This window comes from Boleophthalmus pectinirostris, unplaced genomic scaffold, assembly GCF_026225935.1.
Source record: "Boleophthalmus pectinirostris isolate CB_2022bp ecotype Guang Dong unplaced genomic scaffold, ASM2622593v1 HiC_scaffold_12, whole genome shotgun sequence".
In the NCBI taxonomy this organism is placed as follows: Eukaryota; Metazoa; Chordata; class Actinopteri; order Gobiiformes; family Gobiidae; genus Boleophthalmus; species Boleophthalmus pectinirostris.
In genome coordinates this window covers 31624983-31638040 of record NW_026571018.1, presented here as the reverse complement: position 1 = coordinate 31638040, position 13058 = coordinate 31624983, and the positions used below count along the sequence as shown (strand labels likewise).

The 13058-nt window shown below is 37.7% G+C and overlaps 2 protein-coding genes across 4 annotated transcripts in view; one reads left to right on the top strand and one right to left on the bottom strand.

Moving 5' to 3' along the window:
• The window catches only part of aff4 (AF4/FMR2 family, member 4), a 183868-nt gene that overhangs the window by 67732 nt on the left and 103078 nt on the right, over nt 1-13058 (bottom strand). The window lies entirely within an intron of this gene.
• endou2 (endonuclease, polyU-specific 2) lies at nt 81-7006 on the top strand. Its single transcript, XM_020925050.2, has 6 exons — nt 81-1976; nt 2432-2537; nt 3416-3537; nt 3779-3891; nt 4952-5105; nt 6638-7006. Exons 1-6 carry the CDS (start codon nt 1872-1874, stop codon nt 6890-6892), a joined length of 855 nt encoding a protein of 284 aa, XP_020780709.2. The 5' UTR covers nt 81-1871; the 3' UTR covers nt 6893-7006.

The window sequence follows — 13058 nt, the reverse complement described above, 5'->3', positions numbered from 1 at the left end:
TCTCCTCCTGAGTATTCCTCTAGGCCCTCAGCTCTAACCAAAGCATCCATCTACCCACATATTCACCATTCTTCCTCTCTACAGTCCAAACTATTTCTAAATTTCTTTTAACAATTTCGAAATGTAACTTTCTTGGTGCAGAGTCCACCAGTTGCTAGTCTCCATGGTGGTGTTATTGTTTTGCCTTCACAGCTTGTTTCCATAGACAAACTAGTAACTCTAAAAGGCCAGGTTACAGGTCAGATCTGTGGCAAAGCAAGTCCCCTAATAGTAAGCTCTTTTTTTAAGGATTTGTTTTAATAAAAATGTTTGCCCAATTGACAGAATTGATTCCTCTTTTACAATGAAACCTACCTAGACTGAGGAATTACACATAGCCACATATAATTCCATACTGTGAAACAATCCAGGCAAAGCAATAGCATTTTGAAACAATCAGGTGGCTCACCCTTAACCAGAGAAGTGGGTACCTTTTAGTTTCTTGTCACTAATATATTCAGGTCAGTTTTTTTCTTTGGATTTTTTTTTTATTTTTACAAAAAAATTGATAGGGAATCCAGACTCTTTCCCTCCACTTCAGAGTTGTATCATGACATTGTAGCATCTGAAACCAAACGATTGCCACTTTACATTTCTCCAATCAGGTATAATTTGACCCATATTTACCCCTTGATTAAAGCAGAGGTCCTGTGGCCATGCAAAGAGACAATACAATCCTATAATAACAAAGGTCTGAAAGGAGAGTTGCTGACACGGAACATCCCTTTAAACGGCCCCCTGTGCTCCAGTCCTGGCCTCGTGCTCCGTCGCCCCCTCAGCCTCCACAGACCTCCACAGACCCCCACACTGGGACTATGCCCGAGAAGGGACAGGAAAGGCACACAGGAACCAAACAGCATTTTAACAACATCTGGAAATATCAGTCGAACCAAAGGCCGCACTGACAGGCAACATCTGGACTGGACAGGTGAGAGTCTAAATGTCATGTATTCATAGGCTTCAGTCACGTGATTTTTTTTTATTTTATTTTTTTTTTCTGTTGTGGACGCCATTTGTAGGAATTTTTATAACTGAAAAGGTAGAATATTTTGTTTTAGAATGTTGAATGGGTTTTAGAATATGTTTATGTCATATTCCCAAATGGTGGGCAATAGGGAAATATACTACTGATTAATTAACAAGGTATTTTTAAACATTTTCATTTTAAACTATTACAATTTTACCTGTGCCCCATATCTATTACCTGTATATCTAATGCATATAGCATTGGATGTCATTTGAAATTTTGTAATACAGTATTTGATTTACAACTGTCCAGCCATGTTTTCGTACCATTGTGCTGAGTTAAATGGACCAAAGCCCATTGTATTTCACAAAGCCAGAGTTGGGTAATGAGTCACATTTACTCCATTACTACAAGTAACCTTTTGAACAAATTATACTTCTTACATTTACTTGTGCTTTACTAATATAGTTCTGATGTAACAATACTCTATTGTCAAATGTAGCCACAGTGAGTTAATCTATTGTCACTTTTGTATTTCCTGCTTCACCTTTGCCTGAATCCTGTCCATGGGTTTCTGGGAAGAAGAGCTTCCAACTTTGCCATAACAATATATTCTGAGTAATTCTGAGATTCTGAAAAGTCCTCAAAATGTTGCCAAAAAACAGGAAGCAGAAACCCTCAAGATATAACATACACAGTCTGGAGCAATGTATTTAAATGATTTTACTAAGTGGTTTTATTCAGATGTGCATCTCTGTTTAGATAAAGCACTGAGGTCAAACTCTTCCTCATCTACATCTACAGAGGTTTGCCCTCCAACCAAAAGCTTAGCAGTTCAGAGCAGAGAAGCCCAGCAGAGAGGTGTATGATGATTGAGAGCGACAGAGAGCTTTCAGCCATGGTGCAGGAGCTATGGGACAATGACACCAACCGACTGCGGCCCGGGAAGGACTATCGCATCTCACTACAGGTTCACCATGCACCCTACTGCATCCAAGTCCATTAGACATCAAAGAATGTTTAGAAATAACAATAATAATAAAAAAAAAAAGAGTTATCTAGACTTTTGGAGACCATTTTGTATTTGTGTTTGCTCTAGGTATAGACAGTGGAAGCTGCAATGTAAAATAATAATAATAATAATGCAGTGTAATAAAACAGACTCTAACCACTATACTGTGCTCATTATTTGTTTACTCCATAGCTGGTGGTAGCCCTACTTTGTCAAAGTATTAGACACAGTTAAAGTTTGCGACAGGCAGGGCATCTGGCATAAAAATGTGTGAAAAATCACCATATGATAGGCAATCCCTAAAAAGAAAGTAGTGTAATGAACAAATAAAAAAAACATTTCTATGAGAGTCTTTTTCAAAACATCTCTTTATAGTTTCTGATTTGATGCTGTCTTTTGAACTTCCTAAACAGGGAAAGGTGGGAGACACGATGGGCAGCGATGACAAAAATGATGCAGCTGGATTTCCTCTTTTCACGTATGTGGACGAAAGCATTTTCAAAAAGGAGACATTTTTAGGTGAGTCTGAATTTAAGTATATTATAGTTTTTTGTTGTTTTTTTAATATAGCATAAAATGTCACCAACTTATCTGTTATTGTCATTTAATGTTTTTTTTTGTTTTTTTTTACCTTCACCCTTAAGCATACCACAAATACACCACTGTGAGCTAAACCAGGGTAAACAGTGGTACAGTATAGCTTCAGGTACAGAGAAAAATATGGTAATTTGTGCAAGACAGGACAACAAGATAACAGCTATAAATGTTATTTATACATTAGTAAATATAAAGCAATGTACAGATATTAACCCTGTATTCTTGAATCCATGAATAATTGTTAATTGTTGTCATTGCTGTCTTTTGATAAAAAAATAAATACATAAATACATTTAGAGAAAGCCTGTTTTACACATCTTCAGTGTTATCATCAATCTGTGCCTCTCAGTATTAACTAGAGTTGATCTTATGACGAACAGTGAAGTGTTGTGTAACTACAGGCCACAGAGGGGGCACAGAGTCTGTTTGAATTTAGAGAGCCGCTCCTGTTTATAGATAGTTTTATTTAAAGAGGCTCTATCCAGGTTTTTAGGCTATGGGTCCAAAACCTTCTTTTCTCCACGGAAATATGTCTGTAATGTACCAGTACTTTAAAATTGCATACAATTTTTAGCAGTCTCTGTGGAAACAAGCATGTAACTCCACCTAACCATGTATTTGGCAACGTAAGAAAAACTGTCATTGAGTTGATGAAAGACTGAGAACATACTTTGGAACGTTCAAGTGTGTATACTGTATTTATTTATGAATTTATGTTCAACACTGTAAGCAGACCTACAAGAGTTACTGTAGTTTGTGTATCTTTTCAGACAGTAAAACTGTTCCGCATTTTTTTTTAGCTTTTATCTCCCTGCTGGACAACTATGAGAGTGACACTGGAGAGCCGGAAATCGTGACTCCAGAAGAAGAGGCTGAGAACCACAAGTTTCTCGACTCAATAATGCAAACCCCCACAATGAAGGTAATGGGTCTAGTCTAATGTACTTTACTCATGAATAGAAAAAGTAATAAACTTGCATGCTTATATTAAACTTGAAACAGAATAGTTCTCAAGAGTTTTAAGTATTTAAGTATTTTAAGTATTTAATGAGGAAAAGTGATGGAGAAACTTCTTTATGTAGGAGATTACAGTGTACTAAATTTGCATTACAAAATATATTCTTACTTATCTAGAAATACAGGTAACAAATAGTGTGTTTCAGATTGCTCATAAGTACCTGGTGGAGAAGAACCTGTCCCCTGAGGACCAGGAGGAGTTCAAGGAGCAGCTGTACAGGATCTGGTTTGAGCTGTACGCACGGAGAGGCTCCAGCAGGTACCACTGTTATATAACCAATGACAATATGATGACCACTATTATAGAGCATCTACACCCTGAGATTAAAGGAGACATATTATGGAAATGGTAAAAAAAATTGCCACATTTTTATAAAGTGCTTTTCCACCTTCAGTGCACTCAAAGCTCACAACAACGAACCACTCACGCATTCACACATACATTCATACACCAGTGTATGCAAACACTGAGGGCGAGGTGGGTTAAGTGTCTTGCCGAAAGGACACAACGACAGCATTCATCTGTGGGAGCTGGAATCCCTACGGAAACTTGTGGGTCAGCGGATCTGACCACTCAGTGATGTTTTATGTCAAAAGCGGTTTTCAAACCACCAGCCTTTGGATCAGAGAACAAACGCTCTACCAACTGAGCTACATGTCAACCAACTTTTTTGAGGTTTTAACTTAAATGCTTTTTTCACTTAAACTCCATCTCCCCCAACTTACTTCAATTGTTCATAAAATTCATATTCTAGGTCAGGGCTGGGCAAACTTTTTGACTCGTGGGCCACAAAGGGATCTCAAATTTGGCAAAAGGACCGGACCAGGAGCAGATGGATGGAGTTTTTTTGTAATCCACTTCATAACTGGAAAAAATAACATGCAGAATTACTATTGCAACAACACATCATCCGTAGGGTAAAGCTAACCTGTCTCACGACTATACGTAGAAAAGATAACGATATGTAGAAAACATATCCCATGTTATTAAAATATCCTATAATTGAAAATCATTACAAAGCATTACAACAAAATATCTGTTTCAAGTTTCACAGTATTTACTAATTATTGAAATTACTTTTAAAACACGGAAACTTATTATTATTATTCAAGTTTGGCGGGCCAGATTAAAAAGATTAAAGGGCTGCATATGGCCTCCGGGCCGTAGTTTGCCCACCCCTGTTCCTGGTCATACTCTGGTTAGTGTTTGTGTAAAAGACAGAGTTTATTTTAATATGGATTCTGCATTGAAGACAATATTGTGAGTTATTTTTCCACTAAAGACTTGGTTGTATTTAGTTTTATGTGTCTTGTTCCAGGCCCGACTCTTCAGGTTTTGAGCACGTTTTTGTGGGTGAGACGAGAGGAGCTCGCACGGTCATTGGTTTCCACAACTGGATCCAGCTCTATCTGCAGGAGAAGCTGGGACACATCGACTATAAAGGCTACAGCGTCAACGCCAACTCACCCCTGGTACTGCACAACTCTTCACTCTTATGTTTGACTAGTCCTGCTACAATAGTAAAAATATACAACCCAAGCTTGCTTATAATCATATTTTGATACTATTTTCTTTATTGAAGTTATTTTACACAAAAAGATATGAATTATTATCTTCTTCTTTATTACAGTTTGTATCACCATGCACTCAACTTTGAAGCAAGCTACTATTTCTCTTGTTTTCCATGAATTTAATATACTTTAATGGTTAACTGTGTAACTTTTTGATGGAGGGTCTTAAAATCTTAGAAACGTATTGCACTGCTGAAATGTTCAACAGTAATCTTCTGTCTATCTTGTATAATACCTTCTGCATTCTTAATGTGAACAGTGACGTTTCTATGACTAGTAGTAGTTAGACATTTCATTTAGTTTGGCTTGGAATAACAAAACTAATGCAAAATAGACACTTTTAAAACAATACTGTATAACAGGGATGCACCAATCCAGCTTTTTCAGTTCTTATACTGATTGCGATCCTATGGCTTTTAGTATTTGTCAATACCTCATATCAACAGATACCAGTGCAGAGACTGAATACAGCTTTTAGCCTTTAAATCAGGGGTGGGCAAACTTTTTGACTCGTGGGCCACAAAGGGTTCTAAAATTTGACAAAACTGCCGGACCAGGAGCAGATGGATGGAGGTTTTTTATAATCCACCTCATAAGTGAAAAAAATAACATGGGATATGTAGAAAACATATCCCATGTTATTGAACTATCCCATAATTGAAAATCATTACAAAGCATTACAACAAAATATCTGTCTTTCAAGTTTCACAGTATTTACTGATTATTGAAATTACTTTTAAAACACGGAAACTTATTATTATTATTATTCAAGTTTGGCGGGCCAGATTAAAAAGATTAAAGGGCTGCATATGGCCTCTGGGCCGTAGTTTGCCCACCCCTGTTCCTGGTCATACTCTGGTTAGTGTTTGTGTAAAAGACTGAGTTTATTTTAATCATGGATTCTGCATTGAAGACAATATTGTGAGTTATTTTTCCACTATCCCATAATTGAAAATCATTACAAAGCATCACAACAAAATATCTGTCTTTCAAGTCCCATGGTAGTTACTATTTATTGAAATTACTTTTAAAACAAGGAAAATTATTATTATAATTCAAGTTCAGCGGGCTACATTAAAAAGATTAAAGGGCCGCATATGGCCTCTGGGCCGTAGTTTGCCCAACCCTGCTTTAAACTGAAGTCATATAAGACAGAGCTGATCCAAATGTGTGATGGATCTGTTTTTTTAATCTCTTAAATAACTACAGAACAGCTTTGTATAAATAAAAGTTCAAGCATTATGAGACTTTCTGGGCAACTATGACCAATAGTCTTATTACATCAATTTGTATGTCCAACCAGGATATCGGCTGAACTGATATTTGATAACTGATATTTGATCCAGCAAATCTTTCAACTTTAGTGCCAATATTTAATACCAGTATCGGTATCGGTGCATTCCTAACTCTGTCTGTTTCTTCTCTCTTCTCAGCCTGATGAGAATAAGCACATCCTGGCCCTGCAGTTCAGCTGGAAGAATGGCATCAAACCCAAAGGCAGCATTTTCATCGGCGTCAGTCCCGAGTTTGAGTTTGCGCTCTACACTCTCTGTTTCCTCTCATCTCCAAACGAACGCGTCAAAGTCCAGTTCAGCCTGTACGACGTGGAGATCGTGTGCCACCACTACAACCAGAAACACATCGGCACCACTTATCCAGTCCTGCTCAAATACCAGAGCACAAAGTAGCACGAGCGTAGAAATACTATGTTCAGATGAGATACTGGATTCAAAACGCAAAAGTGTCACAGGTGTTGTTGATGTCTATTTATTTTAGAGATACAATAAAGCCTTTCAAGAGAACTCTGTGTGTGGGCTGTTTTTATAGGATGTGGGGTTTTCAAAATGCCTTTTTGATGTCTCCTTAAATTTGAAATATATGTATAACAGTAGTGTTTTTTCAGTCATCTTAATAATCAGCTCAAATAACTATTTCAGCACATAAAACATTTACTGACTATTACTGACTAGTGGAAATTGGATGTTAAATTTTCAAATGGACAAACCAGAGTAAGCCCACCTTTTTCCCAATATACTCTGCATTTTTGCCACACAAATAATGAAAACAAAGTGATGTAATTATATGACAGAATGGGTCAAAGACATTAATAGAAAAAGTTTGGGAAAATGTATAAGATATAGATTAGGATAGGACATTGGGAGAGAAGCAAGAAAAACAAAAATAGTTTTAGAAACAAATTATTTTGTGCCAGATGTTACAAACACACTTTAATTTAACATTTAACTGACACTTAGCCTATCTACTGTGCCAAAAGGACAATAATTCATTTGTTGTGGGTTTATTCACTTTAATGTGCCAAAGTTTTTCAGGAATTTTTGTTTTGTTGGAAGGCTTAGCTTAATATGAATAAAAAACTAACTGGTATACTTGCTGGAAATATTAAATAAACATTTACTTTCTTTTAAAAACATGTATAAAATTTATTCTAGGCTATTTATGCAATATTAAAAAAAATTATAAATCTTAACAACCACATTTAATATTCAGATTCGGTATTCGGCCAACCGTTTAATTTTTATTTTGTTTCGGCCACAAATTTTCATACAATATAATAAAGGGTGAATGATGTTGTTCAATAGTTTTTCAATCAAATCACCTTATCCCTTGTGTTTAAATCCTATTATGACCATGTTCCGTGTATAAATGAATCCAAGTACTCTGTGTACTGTAGCAGACTGTTTTGTAATGTGACAGACAGCTCACAGCTTATGTACTTTCATTAGAGCGACAGATGGGGGCGACAGAGAGTTTGTTATGGCCACTGACGTCAATCCCTGACCCAGACACAGCTTAGTCAAGGCAGCGGAATATTATCAAGAACTCTTCAAAATAGTTGCGGTCTGCTCCAGTTTTAAAGGTATTATTATAAAATATGCAAAAGTGACTCTTGCGAGCTTTTAGCCGTGTTGGATTGCTGTTACCTCATCAAAAACATACCTGGAGTTGTGTTTTGTTTCATTTACACATTTCAGTAATCCTTTATTAGTCTGTTTACATCTCCTAAACTCACATTAGTTAATAAATGGTTGTATTACATCAAATTAATAAGTCCATTATTGCACCAAATATATGGGTCTTGTTCTTTTTATAATGAAACACATTTATCCACAGTCTGCAGATTAATCGGTACTGACATTATTTTCAGATGGAGGGGAAGAGACACTTAATCCATTCTCACTGTATTTCAATACAAAGCTGCATTTTAACAATATTTTAAATACCCCCATTAGGGTGGTCCATCAAAGCAAGGTAAAAGTTTCTTGATTAGAAGTCTGCATTAGGTTTTAGCATCCAAAAGATGATTTAGGAAGAAATTTGGGAAAAAAGGAGATGTTTTCGAGGCCGCTCAAACTACATGAATTTTCCTGAAAATTTACTAATTTTGAGTTTTCAGCAGTGCTGGGCACGTTACTTTAAAAAAAGTAAATAGTTATAGTTACTAGTTACTTCTCCAAAAAAGTAACTGAAATAGTAACTGTGTTACTCCACTATAAAAGTTTCTAGTAAAGTAACTATTGCATTACTTTTTCTTTTTTAAGGGCGCACTCACACTAGGACTTTAGAACCGTGCTGTGCTCAAACACGATTGCCTAGGGTTCTATGTTCTGCACTCACACCTGCACAAACTGGGCCACAGCCGATGACTATCTACTGATATCTATTATATAGTGAGGCAGATGTAAGTCCCGATGCGATACGCAGCAGTGAGTTTATAGATATAATAACAGTGAGTAGCAGTGAGGACAGGGGGAGATGAGGCTGCAAAACCTTTGTCACTGTTCATAGTCACTGTCCACTGTAAAATTGAGTAGTCCAGGAAACTAGTCAGTGATGTTGCTGAAATGGGGGTGAAGCTTATTCAAGATTTGAACAGTAGCCTAACAAAGAATGAAGATGAGAAACAGTATCTACTGCAGGTTGTCAAAGAGCATAGGCACATCTTTTGTGATGCCAACAAAGCCACACTGCTTTAGACCTGCTTTAGACCTGCTTTAGTCCTGCTTTAGTCCTGCTTACAACAAAACAATCTAAGCAGAGAAATACACACATTATTTAGATATGATTTGGTGTTCATGTCATTAGATAAAACTTTAAAGGTGCACTGGGATTACCTTTTCAAGGGAGAGTGTGCAAGTCTGCTCTTTTGCATAAGGGGACACCACCAGACCAAGTTACAAGTCAGATCTGTGCAGTGTCGATACATTAATGCATGTTTTTCACCATATTTTTGAGCAGTGAATCTATATATACCGTATTTTCCGGGGTATTAGACACGCTCTTAAGCCTCCAACCCCAACAAAAAACGACTGCGCGCCTTGCAATCCAGAGCGCCCTATACACGAATCTACTCGGGTGTCCCAGTACAACTTCAGTAAACTACAAAGCTGCACCACCCGCAGCGCACGCAAACATGCATGGAGCAGACAGCGACCGCGCAGCGAAAAACACCTGCAGACACACTCATCACTCCACGCGGACGAGGAACGGAATGAAGGAACGAACCGAAAAAGCGAGTGCAATGTGCCACTTCTGGAAACAACTGAACAACTGAGTCGCTGCAAACACACTGTCAATCCAGCGGTCCCAGACAGCACCCTCCCTACACGCCACAACTGAACAAAGCCCAGAGTCACCGTGAACACCACAAACAAAGTCCGACTGACCCATCCAACTGTTGTGTTTTGTTTAAAGTCCGGTGCAGTTTATTTGTGAAAAAAGCTTGAAAATAGACAATTTAATGACAGTGTGCCTTATAATCCAGAGCGACTAATAACCCGGAAAATACAGTAATTGAATATATGCAAGTTATATGGCATACTGTGGAACATTCCAGGCAGTCATAACATTTCCATAGAGACGAGCAGGTGGTGGACCTCCATTTGAAAAGAGAAATTACACAGTTCACCCTTAAACAGCCTACAAATGCCAGTATCTAAAGAACGGACCATATGAATTGGGAAATGTGATTCTTAATGGCACAAATAACAGCAGTCTTTCTCACATCTTAAATATAATCAACAGAAATTTTTGTTACTAAAGAACTTCACTCACAGTGGGAAGAACAACCATGAAGTCTACACTCTAAACTTGTCTTGTGTGTTTGTTCTTGCAGAGTGCAGTGACTTCCTCCAGGCCTGTCTTGCACTGGACCCAAAACAGAGGATCTGTTTGGACCAGTTAAGACACCATCCCTGGTTGAGCCTGGGCTAAAAGTGCTTGGACTCTAACACCATGTACATGTTCCATGTAAATAAATTATAATAAACATTCATTACCGCAAATGTGTTGTTCAGACATGATGAAATACACTGCAGTGTTTTTGTGAAAGAGACAAACGTACATGCACTGGACATGAAGTATTTGACAGATTTATTAAGTATGAGGCAGACATATGTCTTTTTTATGGTGATGGTGAATTTAGGTCACTCACTTATATTTTTAGATAACCTTCTTATCGTTTCCAACATACAACACCAATCAACTTATAGGCATATGTGCAATTGAATTGACTTCATTCTGAAGCCAGAGTATTAATTGTAATCATGTCAGACACAAGTTTGATTGGAGTCAGAATAGTTCTTGTCAAATTAGCAAATGAAAACAGTACATCAGATACTTCATGATGAAACATCTTAACGTGCTGCGCCTGATGCAGCCTGAGGGTGGCGCAAAATCACTTAATCACATTAACTCCATTTAACAACATTTAATGCTTCACCTGTTCATGTGAAAGCGTGAAAGAAGCTCACACTGTGGCCATACCGGCTTGTAAAAGCCTGATCCCTGATCGCAGAAGCTAAGCAAGGCTGGGCCTGGTTAGTATTTGGATGGGAGACCACTGGGGCCACAGTGGGGTGCCAGTGGGAATAACTGTCCTTAGGCAAGACACTTCATCCACATTGCCTAGTATGAAAGTGATGTGTGCGTGAGTGATGGTGGTGGTCAGAGGGACTGATGGTGCCGACTGGCATGGCAGCCGCACTTCTGTCAGTCTGCCCCAGGGCAGCTGTGGCTACAATAGTAGCTTACCATCACCAGGTATAGTGAATGAATAATGCTGAATAATGCTCTGTAAAGTGTCTTTATGACAAAAATGTCTGTGAAAAGCACTATATAAATAAAGACTGACTTACTTACTAAAAGACTTATTCAGTTTCTCAGCCCTTTGTGTGTATTTGTTTCATTTCTAAAGTTCCTTGATGCAAATGTGAGACACGAGACGAGCATGAACAAACGTTCAAAAATAACAGAGGAAAAAGCTGTTTATTTTCCAGTTTCCTTCCTTTCTTTCACTTTACTTTACAGCAGCCATGAAAATATTAAAAACTGTCTGACTGTCTGACTATCTGTGCGTTGCTAACACGAGTCAGAACCAACTTATATATATATATATATATATATATATATATATATATATATATATATATATATATATATATATATATATATATATATATATATATATGAGCAGGTTTTCTCAAAATCACACACTGGTCAGAGCTGCAGCTTTTCTCTTCAGTCTGGAAGATTTGGATATGGTTCACACGGTTCCTCACAGACCTGATGAAAGCCTTCCCTCTTTCTTAACAGTCGTATGGTTTGTCTCCTTTGTGCTTTCAGCAGTGACTGGAGGGTTCCTAGGATGATCTAAAAGCCTTTTCTCAGAAAGTTTCCCCACATTTGTCACACTTGTATGGCCTCTCTCCAGTGTGGATTCTAATAAGTGATACTAGGCTGCTTGAGTGTGAAAATGTCATGTGAATTCTCATATGTTGATGGAGATGAGTAGATCGTTTAAATTCCCTCCCACACTGGTCACAGCTGTATGGTCTTTCTCCTGTGTGAGTCCTGTAGTGTACTTTCAGTTTGGAAGCATTCAGACCCACCTTTCCACACTGGTCACATGTGAACACCATTCTGTTGGTGGACCCTGTAGCTCTGCTTTAGAACAAAGAAAAAGAAGTGTCAAGTGAAATAACTTTTTCTAACTGTTCAAATAAAGTAACTCACACATAAAATCACACATAGTAAATCATATGTAAGAAAGTTTCATTGTGTGTTTTACAAGCAAGTTAGATTTGGTCAAATGAATTAACTAAAATCCTGTCATATAAAGCAACTTCTTCTGTATCCATTCACTGCCTCTTCTTTGTCTCTGGATGTTGTAAAAGTAAATTCACAAATGTTGAATTGTGAACATTCTATTATTGACAAGACCCAAAAACTCACTTTATTAGGCAAGGCAAGGCAAGGCAATGCACGGCAAGTTTATTTGTATAGCACAATTCGTACACAAAGTAATTCAAAGTGCTTTACAGAATAAGAAAAAAACATTAAAATCACAATAAAAACAAATCAAAACATACATAATCATCATAAAATTAAATATTAAATTAAAGATTAAAGCCGCGCGCGGCGATGGTGGCCCTCGCCCCGGGCACGCACCGCCCCCCCTGGCGAATGCCGGGGACTCGCGACCGCCCCGACACACCGCTCTCTCTTCCCGACAGCTCCCGAGGCCAACAGCTCATCCACCAGAAAAATGACATAGTGTACCTTTAAAATTGGATAAAGTGAATGATTCTAGAGACAAACTGTAGACACTAAGCCACAGGTCACGTGATTTTAATGGTCAAGAGCACTAAGTGCATGAAAACACATCCTCCACCAGAGAAGTTACATAGTGTGGCTTTAAATTTCTCAGAAGTGAAATTATTCTAGAGGCCAAAGTGTAAAACTAGGGCATAGGTCTTACTGACTTTTATGATGAGGAGTACGTCAGTGAATGTTTTGGCAAAGTTTTACAAATGAATGTAAAACTAATTTTATGTC